Source organism: Fundulus heteroclitus, unplaced genomic scaffold, assembly GCF_011125445.2.
Source record: "Fundulus heteroclitus isolate FHET01 unplaced genomic scaffold, MU-UCD_Fhet_4.1 scaffold_679, whole genome shotgun sequence".
Taxonomy (NCBI): Eukaryota; Metazoa; Chordata; class Actinopteri; order Cyprinodontiformes; family Fundulidae; genus Fundulus; species Fundulus heteroclitus.
Window position 1 is genome coordinate 8,916 of NW_023397120.1, and position 16,773 is coordinate 25,688.

At 41.5% G+C, this 16,773-nt stretch overlaps 1 protein-coding gene across 1 annotated transcript; it reads left to right on the forward strand.

The window, feature by feature from the left end:
- Positions 1 to 5,419: 5,419 nt before the first annotated feature.
- LOC118561587 (XK-related protein 7-like) lies at positions 5,420 to 6,729 on the forward strand. Its single transcript, XM_036133734.1, has 2 exons — positions 5,420 to 5,453; positions 5,670 to 6,729. Exon 2 carries the CDS (start codon positions 5,740 to 5,742, stop codon positions 6,358 to 6,360), a length of 621 nt encoding a protein of 206 aa, XP_035989627.1. The 5' UTR covers positions 5,420 to 5,453; positions 5,670 to 5,739; the 3' UTR covers positions 6,361 to 6,729.
- Positions 6,730 to 16,773: the final 10,044 nt, after the last annotated feature.

Consider the following 16,773-nt stretch of genomic DNA (forward strand, 5'->3'; position numbering starts at 1 on the left):
ACGTTTTTATGGCCTCACATGAAACTTATGGCAGAGAGGTTTAAAATAAGACGGACCTCTGTGCTGCCTTTGAGAGCGTGTAGGATTAGAGTTGTAGGACTTGTGTTGCTTTACGTCAGGCGTGCCTTTTTAAACTGCAGATTTGTTTCTATGGGTGGCTCTTTCTGACATCAGCATCCCTTCATCCTCTCCACGTTTACTCTCGGCTGTCGCTCGCTGTCCGTCTTTGCCATCAGCTCCTCTTTTGTTCTGAGACGCGGCAGACGGCCGCCCACCCCGAGCCTACTTCTCTCAGAGTTTGCAGATTTTGGCCCCAGCGTTTTAGGCACCCTGAAGAGACAAACATTTTAATAATTTTGCAGCGTGTGAATGAAAACCGATGTTGCACAAATGTTACGTTAGCCACAACCAAATATTTTCTGCAGAGAGCTTCACGTTGTTCTGAATGTCCTTGCTACTTCTAGACAAATGATAAAAGCTGTTGTAATAAATGCACGGCCAGCATTCTTCCTAGAGAGCTGTAACAAAGTCTTCATGGGAATAATGCATGCTAGTTTTTAAAAAATATCTCAACATGGTCCACCTCAGCGCTAAAAGTGCTAAGCTGCTTGTTTATCTGTGCTGTCTGTCACTCTGCTCTCCTGTTCATTTTCCTGTGAGCAACGTACTGTTACAAATGATGATTACCCAGTAATTAACCAGCAGTAGACCTTCTCAGATGCTTTAAAACCTCTCTGAGCATGTCTGTATATTCATCAAAGTCCATCCCAGCAGAAACACCACTGATCTGAGACCAGTAATTAGCTCCCCGTGCTCTCCAGCTCATGATGGCGCTCAGTTGTCCAGAGATGCGCTGTTCTGGCCTGATGCACTGACAGGTAAGGTGAAGCAGGGAGAAACCGTTGATTCTCAGTCGATACATAACCCTGAATCAGAAAAAAAGCAGCAATTCCTGGCTTAGACATTTTCTCCCAACCAGAAAAGGGCGGATGGTTCTCTCGTTGTATGGTGATGTAAAGGTGGAGGAGTTCACGTATGAAGAGGTTTTAGTATGTAGGATAGTAGTAGGGCTGCTGCTCGTTTGATGATGGATGGATGGATGATGGAGGCTCTTTTAGTCACGTTTCTTTGTTGTTTCCTCCTTAAAGGACCGAGTCATGTACGATTTTATGAATTTCTGCTCCAGCGTCTGACTCTGGTTGCATGCGAAGGTTTTCAGATTGTTGGATTATTATTCATAATTTCAGTGTTTCACGCTTTGTTTTGTCTCTATTTGCCTGTAAATGAAGCACTTTTATATTTACCCACCATCACAATGTCAGCAATGAGGTGCAAAAACAAATGGTAGAGCAACCCTGACCCTGTAGATCTGGCTGGTCCTAGAACACACCTGGCTGCTGAACACCCAGGTGCAAAGCTCTTTTAAGGCCGAACTCTTGGCGTAATTTCTTTATTTGAAGATAAATTTATGGTTTGTTGTGTTTTTTTTAATGGTCATAATATATGACAATGACCCTTTATAAAGGAAAGCTAATGCTTTGATTAGACTTGCAGCTCATCCTGATTAAATATGTGACAAGCGTCCGTACCATAACAGTGAGGAATTTTAACTTTGAATTGTTTAACTGATTAATTATTATTAATTGTATTTGAAATATTTTTAATAACTATAGAAGAGTCAGTGGTTAGCCATGTTTTAATTTGTAAGCCATCCTATCAATTTCAGCACACCAAATGGGGGAATAATACCGTATTTTGACTAAATCTTAATTCTAAACATGAAAATGCAACATTGAGCTGCATCACCAGACGAGTCCTTAGAATGTGCAAAAAATCTGATGTTTGTCTCTAATGTGAAGCAGAGAGGAGGCCATGATGGCCGTTTAGGGCAGCAATGGTTCAGAGAAGCAGTGCTATTCCAACTGTTGGTTCAATTCCAGTTTTGCCATGTCAAAGTGTCTTTGGGCAAGGCACTGAACACCATGTTTTTCCACAATCTACGAATCAGACTGACTTATTCAGTAAATGAGCTTTGATTTGTCAGAAAGACTAGAAATATAATCATAAATAACAGCAGTAAATCACAAAAGGTATCAAAAAGGTCAGTTTTTCAAAGATATGCTTCAGAAATGTAATCTAGGAAAGATTTTATACAGTTTTTATAAAGCCTGTCTAGGAAAAAAACCTTTGTGGTTTTCAGCGAGCAGAGACTCTTCAGTGGAATACTTACAGCGCAGATATGACAGCTGCCGACGTGCTCTCTGAAAGGTGAACCCCGAATTAACAACCTAGATGTCATCTCTTGATCTGCGAGCCTTTTGGATTGACCCCCAGCTTGAATAAGCTCTGCTCTGCCTCGGTGTGGAAGCAGAGCAGCTGATTGGTTTATCGAGGGCACTGAAGCGCAGAGCAGTAAGTCACCAAAGGTTTTTACGGCCTATTCTGCCCAGAGTTTATGGGATCTTATCAATTAGCATGCTTGCTGCTGTAAACAGGCCAGTCGCTTTGTGTTCTGTCAGCTTCATGCATCACTGCCTTGTTAAAATCAGAAAAAGCACTTTAAAGAGCCAGATAATAAAAAGGAAGCACTCCGTATTTAGAGAGTTACTGGTCTGGCACCAGTTCCAGAATTGGGTGAGTGTGTAGCGCCCTGTCTGGTTTCCTACCTGGAAACCTGAATGTGAAAACATGATTAATGCTTGAAAAGATGAACGTATGCGTCTCCAACTTTTCCTTCACTATGCAATCATTGCGTGTGGATTTCTTGTGCATTATGCTTCCTTTAAAGCTCTTTTCACAACATTATTTTTCTATCGAAGAGAAAACCTTCAGTCATGGTCCCGTCTGGGCAGAGCACCTTCTTCCTCGTGTTTCTTCTATGGCTTGTGGCAAAGTGTCTTCCAGAAGACATTGTCTGTGTTTTGCCTCAACGTGGTTTTTATTTGACGATCCTGCATTTTAGCCCTTCAATAAAACACGTCCTTATCCTCCCGGGAACCTTCCATAACACGTAATTAAATGATTTAAAGGCATACACAGTGTACACACTGTCCTCCCCAGGGTCTCACCCTACTGTCGCTGTCCTGCTGAAGGGGAACGCTCCGCCTCTGCGTTAAGCGTTGAGCAGGCGCTAACGGGGTTTCTTCTAGGATTCCCATCAACTCTAGCCTGCTTCTATGCTCCTTTTGAAGAAAGACATCCCAAAGCAGATGTTAAAGGGAATATTTAATGTAGTTTGCCAAATGTCACAGTTTGGTTTCATCTGACCAGAGCATCCTTTTTCTCGTGATCGTTGTCTTCCCTAAATGCAAACTGCAAATGTAAATGTGACAGATTCTTCCGCCTGAGCTGTGAAACTCTGCAGCTTCTTCAGAGCCTCTTGGTTGCTTCTTGAATTCATGTTAGGCTGACATGTTAGTTTAAGTTAGAAACGGCTGTCGTGTCTTGGTAGGTTTACAGCCATTCTCCTTCCATGTTTAGATGATGGATTGAACAGAACTCCTGGAGATGTTTAAAACTTAGGATGCTGTTTTGGAACCTAACCCTGCTTTAGACTGAACCAGAACGTTCTCCTTGACATATTTTCTGGGTTCCTTGATCTTCCTGATGAGTCAAGAGTGATGAAGCAAAATACATGCAGCCCTTTTGTGATTTTTTTAAAACAATTTTTACTCATCCTCACAGTTATGCACTAATGTATAAAGGTCTATGTCCCATGTGTCAAACTCCAGGCCCATGGGCCAAATCTGGCCCATCAAGGCAATTTATCTGCCCCTCAAGAGCCAAAAATGATACATGATGTCGTAAAGTAGAGGCATATATCCTTTTAAATTGCATAAAGTGGCTAAAACTGTGCCTCCTGTAGCTAATGTTGTTTTTTTAACTGTGTAGTAACAGCATCCTGCCACTAGATGTCAGTTTTTCCACAACACATTAAAACAAACCAGAAATGTCCAAAAAGAGAAAAAGTGATGCGGAATGAGTTTAAAGTGTAACTCACCCCACACTGCAAAAAGGTAACTAAAAGTGAGTAAATCAATTTTGAAATTAGTGTATTTTCCATTGATTTGAGCAGGTACATAAAACTATTTACCAGAAGAATTAGTAGTTTTACCCCTAAAATAAGATAATTATATTCTCTACCAACCCTAAGTTACGTCACTGAATGAAGAGCACGCATGTTTTAACGGAAAATGCAGCAGACATGGACAGCTGTGGTTTATGGTAAAGTGAGCTTGTTTATACAACAGCTTTGTTGTTCTTATGTTATTTTCTATCCAGTGAGCCTGCCATGCTATATGGAGGTCAAGTGAATATACAGTAAACAGTAGTTATTGCTGGAAACAGCTTTTACCTGTTCCAACAACTTAATATCACCTATTTTATCGTTTTATGTTGAAAAATAAGATTTGAAAAAGGTTTTCTTCTGCCTGAATTGTGTATTTAGCAATTATGTTATCTTTTTTTTATTTTTTTAAAACATTAGAATTTGCACATACCATCCTATTTTTCTCTAACCACGTTTAGAATATTAAATCAAATGTTTTAATAAATCACTCAGTGCTTGAGAAGACATTTTACCAAATACCTTTTTTTTTTAAATGCTACTTTTTACTATATTGCAAAAAGGGAAGTAAACGTTCTTGAAATTAGTGTATTTGTGGTTGATTTGAGCAGGCAAGTTTAAAGGATCTGCCAATTGAATAAGATGTTTTTCACTTAAAATGGGAACAACTCGTCTCTATCATCATATTTAAATAGCAGTATATCTAATTATCTTATTTTGGGGGTTAAATACTCCACTGGCAGATAATCGTATTTACCTGCTCAAATTAAGGGCACTCACAATTTATTTTACTTACTTTTAGTTCTGTTTTAGTATAATAGGCTGCTAAAGAAACTTCATGTGAAATTAGTAATACTCTTATTGAAGATATTTGTTTAGTTCATTTGTCTGAAACAGTTCTCCTGATTCTAGTTTTTTTCTGATAACTGAGTTAAAACATAAGGGACAGTTTGTTGATATATGAGTAGAAAATAAGGCTGACGCCGCTTGTGTTGAGTGCATACAGCCAGAGAAGAAACCTGCCAGAAAGGACAAACAGTGTTAGCCTTTAACCCTCAGCAGACAGTGGTTTCACCGATGAGCTCATGTGATTTCCTACCTCTGTCTGACTGGGGAGCGCAGCACCGCATGCGGTCTCTTCCCCTGGATGAACAAACCAAACCGTCTCTGCAAGCAACTTCTAAATTACTCTGATTTTTTTAATTTATTTTTTATTTGCCATTCTTTGGAAGGAGGCGTGTGCATGGGGCAGCATTTTATGACGATGATGCCTTTTTCTGACAGTCTGCATGGATTGATGAGCAGGAGCTGAGTGCAATATTTAGAAGTTTAAAACGGTGTCGTCATGTGCGCTGCAGCACGCTGCAGAGAGAGGCACCAAAGTCTGGTAAAAAAAAAAAAAAAATGTCCTGATGGATGAACTAACACCTCCCTGCGGGATGCAATCGCTTATTTTCGTCCCCTTGCATGCTGGATGTCCTGAAAACATCTCGCTGGTGACACGGTGTTAACGGCGCTCTTAGTTATGGTACCTCACAATTATTGGCTGATGATGAGGCTAGTTATGATGTAATCTTTCTCACTCCCTCTGCCTTGCACACAGCTACAGCCCCCTCCCTTTCTTTCCTGTTTCCCCACCTCTTTCCCTGTCTTTCTCTCCTATCCTAACCAACATGGCCGCTAAGTCGGATGGAGCAGCGGTGTCTGTGGAAGATGACAACACGCCCAGGAGCCTCTCGGAGCCGGGGAACCCCGCCGCCCCGTCCCGCTGCACCGCCGCCGGTGGGAAACCCTACACCCTGCTGGACTGCTGCTGGGTGCTCTGCTCGCTGCTCGTCTTTCTCTCCGACGGAGGGACCGACCTGTGGCTGGCCGCAGTGTACTACCTGAGAGGCGAATACTGGTGGTTCGGCTTGACTCTCGTCTTCGTCGTGGTGCCCTCCACGGTCGTGCAGGTGCTGAGTTTCAGGTGGTTCGTGTATGACTACTCTGAGCTTAGCGGCGGGGAAGGTTCCGCCAGCGGCGGCGGGGGCTGCGCGGCGGCGGCAGGCGCGGCAGGCGCGGCAGGCGCCGATGCCACAGCTGGCGACGGCACCTTAAGCACCAAGGACAGCGACCAACGCGGCGGGAACGCGCCGGCGGTGAACGCCGCCAACGTTACCCCGGTGTACACGTCCTCTGGGCCGGCTGCCGCGGCCGGGAGGGTGGGCTCCCCGCGGAGGTGCTGCACCATCTCTATGTGGGTCTTTCAAACCGTGCTTCACGTGCTGCCGCTGGGACAAGGCTGGAGGTAAGGTGTGCGGAACAAGAGGGGCGTGCTCGCATCTGTGTCCACGCGTGCTCAACGCGTGCGTGCGTGCGTGCGTGTGTGCATGCGTGTCGGGTTGCATTAGATGAACGCGCTGGGGTGCAGATACAAGCATCGCGTCCTGCACGGTGCTCTGTTCATTAGGTAGCCTTTAAATGCTTGTGCGTGCGGCTCCATGTTTGGCCACTTGCGCGTGATTCCCCGGCACAGCACTGGTGTGGTGACCGAAATGTGCCGGAGCCGACCAGACCGTAGAGCGATACCTCCCCCTCAGAGCCCATTTGTCTCCTGGACTGAACCTTTTTTGTCCAGCTGCCATTCCTGCTCTGGTGACTGAATGTGGACGGATGCATACAGCTGCTTGAGCTCCACTGGGAGCTACTCTCTCTCCACTGCTCCCATATGTCATGGTCTAGATATGTTGACAGGAGCTCTGTGGTTCAGACCCCCCTGCTCCTTTTCAGCTGAGTTATTTATGTTGATGCTGAATATCCTTATTCCCACATTGCGAAGGCAGCATTTTGGAAGGGAACTTATCAAATGAGAGTATGCATGAACCGCGAGCTCCAGGAAATTTCCACACTAAATTGTTACAGTTTTTAACACGGCATGAAAAATCTCAGCAGGCTTCAGGTTCACATAAAATTATGTCTTCAGTCTGCATATATTAATGATGGAAAAATTTCAGTGCTGCTTTTTAAACCTGTTCATCACCTCTAAGTTAAGGAAGGATTTAATGCTTCATAATGAGCATGCAGAGGATTTTTATTAAGAGTTACACTTTGTCATGTTTTGCTTTTCTTTTTATGCTTCATGTTACCTTTGCTGAGAATAGGGGTTTTGTTATGGTCTGCAGATTTCCTCTGCTGCCTTAGTTTCCCTCTGTGTGCTCTACTCACCTCTCCTGGTATACCTGCTGTTCCAGTTTCATTTTCCTTTTCCAGATCCTCTTGTTGAACCAATGTTGATCCTCTCCCGTGTTTGCTGTGTTCTGACTTAGACAAATAAATACCTCCTGGACCTCCTGGCTAGCTTTCTGGTCTGTTTAACTCCAAATTGATGAGCATTTTTGGTTTGAAATGCAGGATCCAAACTTGCACATTTTTGATCAGTCACAGAGATTTACTTTGCAGGTATATATTTTTTTTCCAAGGTTACAAACCTGACTTTTCATTCCTAGCGCCAGGTCTGTTTTAAAGTCAGTTTTGGACTTAAAACTGATTGCACAGCCATCTTCAAAAAAAGCAGAAAATACAAACATTGCACACAAATGGAATACCTGTAATTAACAATTAATGCAAAAAGATCTCTGAATCCGCAGAGGAATACCTCCATTGGAACAAGCTAGAGTTTTATTTTTCATTTTTCTGTACTTAAAATTCAGCCCAGTCAAGGCAGAAGGATCTCAGACGGTGTTGAGTCTAAAACTGCTGCCTCCAAGGGCCGATGTCGTGCAACTTTTAAATGTGTATCTACATCAATGCCCCTGAATACATTAATAGGCTGATTAGCAGAATGTATTGCATGCTAGAGAGGCCATTTAGCCCTTTGATTCAGGTCCAATGGACCGGCGATGCCTCCAAACGTTGCAGGACCCCGCAGCCCCAGAGGACTGGAGTTTGAGACACGTTAAAGAACTGCATTGTATTTTAATGTTGATGTCCTTCTCTTAAGTCCCACTAATATTTTACATGTAAGATATTCTGTAGTCATTCCAACCTCCTTCCACCAAAGTATGGTTCATGCTACAACAGATCACCTGAAGCTGCAGTCTGTTGCAACTTTATTTTATATACTTTGTGAAAGACAGGCGCTAAATTAAGCCTTCAAAAACTGTCAATTTTTTTTCCTTTTTGACTTTGTTGAAAACTGAAAAAAAAAATCTTAATTTCGGATTTTTTCTCCACTCAATACATTTACTCATATTAAAATTAGGATTTTTCTTAATATTGTAAGTATAAACAAGGGATCCAAATATGTGTGGAGGTACATGCTGGAGAAAAAAAAACACAGAAAGTGATTTTAAGTGAAAGTCTCTTTAATCCTGTTTGTGGTTGCCATGAAACAAGTGACTGAATTTGCACAGGCACGATTTTAAATGCCTTTTTATAATGTGGCAGCTTACTGTTGGTTAGGCCATGTGTTTTTCAGATGTAGAATGTTCCCTGTAGGTCCATAAACCAACTAAAACTAGTTTTCCAGCAGACAAACAAGATTTTGAATCCAAATTAGGACTAGCAAGTTTTATACATTCACAATGAAGCCGTTTGGCCACTTTGTCACATTTCTCAAAGCTTTTGGCATCATCTGCTGCTTCAGAGCAAAGACTCTAGTATGAAAGAATTTTTATAAAAATAAGCAGAATTTTTCATTAAATGTTAGATTACATTTATTTTTAAGTGTCTTTACCTTTAGGTGATGAAAGCAAGAAACGGTTTCATAAACTATTGCTTTAGGGAAATATCTGCAACAGACAAATACAATATTATTTATCTACATCTACCTTCTCTCTAGTGCTAGAGACCATTGACCATTCCTGCTGTTCGTTTATTATCAGTAAGCTTTGATTTAAACAAGTGATCAGATTCAGACAAATTTATAAGAGCAACCTGTTAATAAATGATGCATTTATAAAGCATGTCCAGAACAGAAAGGGTCATGAGGACCTTTTTACAAAGTTTATGAAGTCTGCAAGTCTGTAGTGGAAAAAACAAAAGGCACAGAAAACCCAAAATATTAGAGAGTACAATTAAGAAGGTAGAAATATGAGTTGGGTGATGACAATCTTTTTTTTTTTCTTAATTGAGTCTTTTCCAGGAGCACGCTGCAACAATGTGTTGCTTTGTGTTGCATGATTACAATTTAAGCTTTCAAAAAAACCTCAACTCAGGTTAAGCCTTACAAACAATAAAAATACGTTTTTCATTAATCGATAAATAGAGGAATTACAGTTGAATGTCCTGAAAACAAACAAACAAACAAAAAAGTGTTAGGCTAACTGTGAAGAGGAAGTCAAAAACAGCATATCATCAGATGAAGATTTACATTACATCAGCATATCCCAAAAATAGAAGATGAGGTAGTCTTATAATCACATGCAGAGTCCGTAATGAACAGCTTTAATGAGACAATAAGGAGCGCAGAGCTGGAGGAGAGGGGCTAAATGTGGAAGCTGCTGCCTGGAGAGTTAGATTGGGCTCCGAGTTGCTCTGGTTCACAGTTCTGATATCCAGCAGCAAAGCTTCCCAGATAAGCACATGTGGCTGGGAGGGGGCTGAAAACTCCCCTCTGCGATTGTTTCCCTTCACCGCTGTTCAGATATTATTTCCTCACTCATTTCTGCCTATATCACCACGCCTTTTCTCTCGGTTTTCCACTGGCGTGCAGATAACATGTGGAAGTCAGCATGTCTAATAGGCAAACACATTTCCTTAAATACCCCGACACATTTCTCCAGAAGGTGGTTGTGGGCATCACTGGTTCCAGTGGGATTTGAAGACTTTGCAAAGTTTTCACACCCCTTTAACGTTGTTGTTTTTTCTTTTTTCCCATCCTCCAGTTTCATGCATTGAGAGTTTTGTGACTGAATGCTGCAGGTTCTGGGGAGTTAACACTTCAATCTATGTCTGGGATGTTTTCAGGGATGCATTTCCCTAAACACACACACACAGATGTTCCAGCTGTGCTTTACCTTTCAGACGGCTAGTGGTCGGTTAAACTACGCTCATTCATGCACGCTTTAGGCTCCGCTGAGCTACGAAGTACAGTCTAAATGTCCTCACCAGACAGCGTCTGTTCATCTCCATGCTGATATCCATGAATCTGTCCATTCTTTTTTTTTTTTTTTATGTGTAAATTGTTTTGTGAATTTGCTTGCAGAAAGAAGATCCCTGGTTTAAATCACACACCTATTGGAGTTTGTTTGCATGTCCTCTCTGTGGATGCAGGGGTTCTCTCCAAGTACTTTGGCTTCATGAGTAAAAAGGAAAATATGCATGTTAGGTTAATTACAAAATTGTCCTTAGTAACGTGCGTGTGAAAGGTTTAATGGTTTGCCGGTCCTGGGATGCACAGGTATTCTGTCCAGGGTGTGCTTTGCAACTTGACCACTCGCCTCTCCTCAAACCCAGAGAAGCTCTTATCAGCCTCAGCCAGCCTCTTTTTCCTGTGGTTCCAGAGTTGCTGAGCACACTTTGCACCAAAATCTCTCCATCTCTGGAGCGCAGCACCGTCTCCTTCCTGTACAGTACACTGGCAGGACCTCCTCATGGTGTTTATATGCGTGTATAATTGTCCGAACAAATGAACGTGGCATCTCCAGACTTCTTTGTACCTGTGATCAGTCAGAGTTGTGCAGGTCCACACTTGTTTTCAGGATATTTTGGCAGATTTCTTTCATTTTTCCCAAGATTCAATTCAATTCAATTCAATTTTATTTATATAGCGCCAAATCATGAAACATGTCATCTCAAGGCACTTTACAAAGTCAAGTTCAATCATGTTATACAGATTGGGTCAGATTATACAGATTGGTCAAAAATTTCCTATATAAGGAAACCAGTTGATTGCATCAAAGTCCCGACAAGCAGCATTCACTCCTGGGGAACCGTAGAGCCACAGGAAGAGTCATCTGCATTGTACATGGCTTTGCTGCAATCCCTCATACTGAGCAAGCATGAAGCGACAGTGGGAAGAAAAACCACCCATTAACGGGAAAAAAAAACCTCCGGCAGAACCGGGCTCAGTATGAACGGTCATCTGCCTCGACCGACTGGGGTTACAGAAGACAGAACAGAGACACAACAAGAGAAACAAAAAAGCACAGAAGCACACATTGATCTAGTAATCTGTTCTACATTAGATGGTAGTAGCGGGTGAGCCGTCTTCTCTGGATGATGTCACAGTTAACAGAACGCCAGACCAGGTGTACCTACTATGAAGAAAAAGAGAGAGAGCAAAAAGTTAAAGCAGAAATGACAACACATAATGCATAATTGAAGAACAGTAGAACTCAATATAGTGAGAAAATTAGATCCTGATATACTCCAGTAACCTAAGCCTATAGCAGTAAAACTATAAAGGTAGCTGAGAGTAACATGAGTCACTAGTTATAATTTTTGTCAAAAAGAAAAGTTTTAAGCCTAGTCTTAAAAGTAGACAGGGTGTCTGCCTCACGATGTCACAGAAGAGAGCAGTTTTGTTTGGGGTGTTGCGGTAAAAGCATCCACGGGTTTCCAGCATTAGTGTAAGCATACAGGATTTGTGTCGCTGTTGTTGACCTAAAGAGGAGTTTCAGGTCAAGCTGTCATTTCTCTCCCCCCTGTTAAATAAAATCACACTGCAGAAAACACTTCTTAAGAGATGCAGGCTGTTATTTTGCAGCCTCGGGAGCAAACTAGATCCTCCAGTGCATTGAGGTGGAGGTTTTGAATCAAGGTCAGCTCATGTTTTCTCAGTAGGAGAGCCTCCGCTCTGCTGTTTATCGCCTTTTTCAATCTAATCTAGCTGAGGTGGGACTTGAAGAGTCACAAGAATTGATGTAAGTATTTAACTTTATCCCGTGTTTACATGCCTCGGTACATTAAACGGTAGACTGCAAGGACGAAATCTCCGTAACACAATTTCTAACTGGGGTGCTTAATACACCAACGGTTGTCACATCATAATTTTCCTGTCCCATCGGGGCTCATGAATGCTGAACCTTTCCTGTGAACCGAGCTCCCTGTGCCTTTGTAGCATTTGTAATGACTGCATTAAGAGCTGTTGCTCTTACATTCTTTGCCAAATAAATTATTATTTTCTATTGCTGGCTTCTGGCGGTACATTGAAAGAACATTTGTATCCTAACCACCGTTCTTGAAACCTACGGGAGCTGCGTTATTAGCTCATCGCTCCAGCAGCAGAGGAAAATGCTAATATTTTGACTTTTTAGGTGCTCAGAATGTTGTAAGAGAATATGTTGAAACCAGCAAAGGAAAAAAAATGAGGAAGTCAGATTTTGGCTTCTCTAAGCCGCAAAGCTGAAGTCCCAACTGAAGGAAATATTTCAAACTTGATGCACCAGAAAACACAGTTTGTGAGTTGGTCAATTCAAATCGTCTGTGATTAGGCAGTTTGCAGCCGAGTGTGAAACAGGCATGGTGAGAATCAGCTGCTCTCAGTCTGAGGTCATGGAAATTTGGGGGTTTTCTTCATGTATAAAGGTAAGCTGGAGCAGCATTAATGTCAGCCTTGCTTAGGTCTCTCATTGCTAAAAAAGAGCTGGGTGAAAAAGGAACCTCGGCATTTACAAATTCATCTATGTTCTGATGACCATGAGACTTTAATCACGACCAACAGAACAATATCTCAAATACTAACGATGCAACTGATCAGTATGCAACTGGGTGTCTCCCTGTGGAGCTTTTCAATGGTTCTCCTAGTGGGAGACCCCCCTCCCTCCCACCCTAACCCAAGGTCTGACTGGACCAGAGATCAGATATGGCTGCAAAGTCGTTAACAGCTGCTCCTCTTCCTTCTCGTATAGTTCTACCGCATTTCAACATTTGAAATTCCCTCCCTCCATTTTCTTATATATATATATATATATATATATATATATATATATATATATATATATATATATATATATATATATATATATATATATATATATATATATATATACTTGAAGGAGTGGATATCAGCTCTAAACATAATACAGGTTTTCCAGAACCGTTCATCTTTAATCAATAAATTCATAAATAATGTTAGAACTGCTCATTTTTCATGTACTTATCTCACCGTTCTTTAATTCATATTCCTAATAGCTTATTCTGTAAAAAATGCTTAACTCTTGATGCTCCACCATTAATTTAATAAGATGCATGCTCGTGTATTGGACTTGTGTGTAACACATCGTGTCTCATGTGAATTCATTTAGTCAGTGTGGTGCTGAAATAGGCGGGGGGGGGGGGGGGCTTTCACTGGATGTGCTGAGCAGTTTGTTTTAAGACAAGAAGAAAAAAATGCTGAACGTTTAATCAGTATATTGTTAGTTTTTAACGGAAATGCAAGTAAGTTTACCTGTGTCTGTGAAACCGCTTTGTCTGAAAACCCTGTAAACAAAACTCATGTCTAAGGTCTTATGGTTCATTAGTTAGTTTAACGTTTTACTTTCCTTCTTTGGTTTTCGCTTCCACATCAAACTGATTGTTCACTTTAAATCTGCCCAAAGTAGATGTGAAGTTTTGACTGGACGTTCATATCAAAGTGATCCACAGTAAGCAGCATTTCTTCATGATTGAATGTTTGTGAGAGACGTACAGACAGTGATCCATAATCATCAGACGGCTCCTGGTATTTGTTCCCTTTTTTATTGACCTCTCACCTGCCGACTGCTCCTGCATTGTGAAAAACTGAGGATTAACTGGTGCAAACGTGCCGTCAGGCTCGACGGGTGTGAGAAGTTTCCATTTAGTCATGCATTTCCACAGATAGCCCTGCTCACAATTTCCAGCCAACACAAAAAGCATCAAAGTGACAGAGAGAAAATAGTTTTCTCCTGGTCTGACGCACTAAAACCCTCCTTAGAATTACACAGACAGTAAATTATGTTTCTTTAAACTCTTTATTCCCTCAAATAAAAAAATCATAGATTTTCATTAAAAAATGTCTCAGACTGGACTCTTAAAACCGTCTACATGTAATAGGATTGTTTTTATTGTGTCTTAATTTTTTTATCTGAACCCCAGACCCAGTAGACCGACTGTCAAGGTGCACCAGCTGTGATTACAGATTTCATTTACAGTTTTTATTAACCTCTAGATGTGAAGTACTATTGAAATGTTCCACTAACAACAATAATAATAATAATAATAATAATAATAATAATAATAATTATTATTATTATTATTATTATTATTATTATTATTATTATTATTATTATTATTATTATTTAGTCATAGTGCACTTTACAGATTTTTACTGATAACAAAGTGCTACATTTAAATATGTTACCGTTTTTACTTGACCAATTTGTTGAAAATTAGCTGTTTTTTGATAAATTATTGTAAAATCACTGAAGATAGAATGAATTATATCATCTTTTCATTTCTGCAGAGGGAACAGGTTACCTTTCAGTCTACTCCCGTGTGATGAATTTACCTCTATTTTTCAGGAGAAGTAAATGCTTCAAGCTGTCTATCACAAACGGATCATTGAGTCAGTTGCTTTTTCCCTTTGATAATTTACATAAAAAATTATAAAAATCTGTGCGGCTTCTCCTCTAAATGCACTAATAATACCAAATGTAGGAAAACAGCTACTAGCCAATAAAAGCTGTTTGCTTCTAAGCACAACTTGATGTGAAGATCCTTGTTTGTCAGAGCTTTGTGAATCAGACGGTACATTTTCAGAAGCATAAAAAAAACTATACCACGCGTTACTGAATGAGCCCCATGGTTAGCAGGACTATTTTTTTAAAGTTACAGCCCCACTTTGTCACAGAGAAAGCTGCTGATTCAGTCACAGACGGACGTACCACCCTTCTCCATCAGCCCTGTCAGAGGTTTCAACGCTCAGCAAGACGTACCGCTGAGGTTGTTGCGTTCTATTTTTTTATAGGGCCATCTAGTTGGTTAGCGCCTGCGCCAGATCAGATCAATCAAAGGTGCAGAAGAGTGATTGAACGAGTTCCAAATAGACACTCGGCTCAGGTGGTCTGACCGTTGGTTGAGTCAGTCCAGCTTCTGCTAATAATCAGGCAGAGTGGCGAAATGGCAGCCTCCCTGCTGCTCACTGCGCTGAATCATTCACATCTGTGTGTGTGTGTGTGTGTGTGTGTGTGGGTCGGGGGGGGGGGGGGGGTCTCTGTTCATTCACAAATGAAGTGAGTCAGTAATTATTGCTCTTACTGTTCATCTAGATTTCAGGGTCTGTCACTCAGCGATAACCCACTGGTTCCTGGGGACTCTGAATGATCTCCGGAGTGTCGGTGAAATTAAAAATGTTTAAAGGTCTTTTACCCTGAATATTTGAGCGGCTTGCATGTGTGACAACTTCATAGCAGAGTTGAAAGAGAACTGCAACCATCTATGAAGTTTAACCGCGTGTGTAATGAAGAGGGAAAATGATTTGAGAACATCTGTGAAAGGATCTGAACAGTTTTTGGAACGAAGGTCCTGATCGCCGGTTCTGTTGTACATCAGTGGACTGAACCTGGACTGGTCAAACACGGACTATTGTAGAATATTGGTGCATAGAAACAAAGAATGTGATTTTGTTTAAGCTGCGGTTTTATATGTGGGAGTGTTTGATCGTGTTTGTGGAAGACGGACCGCCCCAAACACCGTAACATTTATTTACCCTGATTTATGCATCAGTTCCTGTACCTAAAGGTGAAGAAGGGCCTTAAACTCCTCACAAAAAGCTTGAGCTTTTCCTCTTCTATGTAGAGAATCAACCATTGTTTGTTTTAAGGCATGTGTGTAAACGTTTACAGCCCAGACATTTACTCCTGTCTGATTTAAAACTGGAACGCCTTGTCTGTCTTTTTGTGATATTCTGCTGTACCACAGGACAGATGGTGATGCCTTGACTTTACATTTAAAAGTCTCTTTCTGATCATTTTTCACCACCTTTCATCGAAATCTGTTAGTTAATTTTGTTTGTACATCACAAATATACTGCTGGCTCACCTCACTCCTCTTTGATAACCTGATGAGATTTCTTTTCCATGTTCAGCCGACAGAAACGTGATGATCACAGTGCAGGCGTGCAGCTAAAACTGCTAGAAGTTGGTAGATTATCGAGGGATTCCAGCGGACCCAAGCTAAGTGGCTAGCTTTAGCTGCTAATTGAGCTTTGCTAAACTGCAGCGTGTGTGTGTTGTTGTTGCTGTTTGGATGTCAGCAGCCTGTTTCCCTTGTGGTGGCCTGCAGCAGCTGAAGGAATGCACAGAATTTCATAACATTTCTCCTAAAGAATTCAAAGTCCCTGCAGCGTCGGTGCACGCGGGTTTATGTAAAATTTAGCGAAGTTATTGATTATGAATAAAACCGTGCCTGGAGGGAGGTTTTGATGATGCACGGCCGTCCGTCCGCTTGCATGCGTTTCTGTCTCGCTTTCATTCAGGCTCTGTATGCTCTCCTGTCTGTCGGTCTGTCACGCTGTGCTGAATAATTCACTCCGGTTCTTCAGGGAGCTGTCAATCACATTTCCAGGGCTTGTGTGTGTGTTTGTGAAGAGTTCTAGCAGTTGCTCCTGTTACCCGCTCTCTGTTAATTTCACCCCGGTAATCGGCAGAGAAGGTGGGGACGGATTTGGCGAGGAAGCTTGACGGATGGAGCCGTTTTGAACGTGAGGAGCGTGAAACGCACCCGTCCCCTTTTTTTATTTTTGCTTCAGGGAGACATGCGAA

Bases quoted from the DNA above. Each gene is read 5' to 3' on its own strand.
- LOC118561587 (XM_036133734.1), top strand. From the start codon at position 5,740: ATGGCCGCTAAGTCGGATGGAGCAGCGGTGTCTGTGGAAGATGACAAC.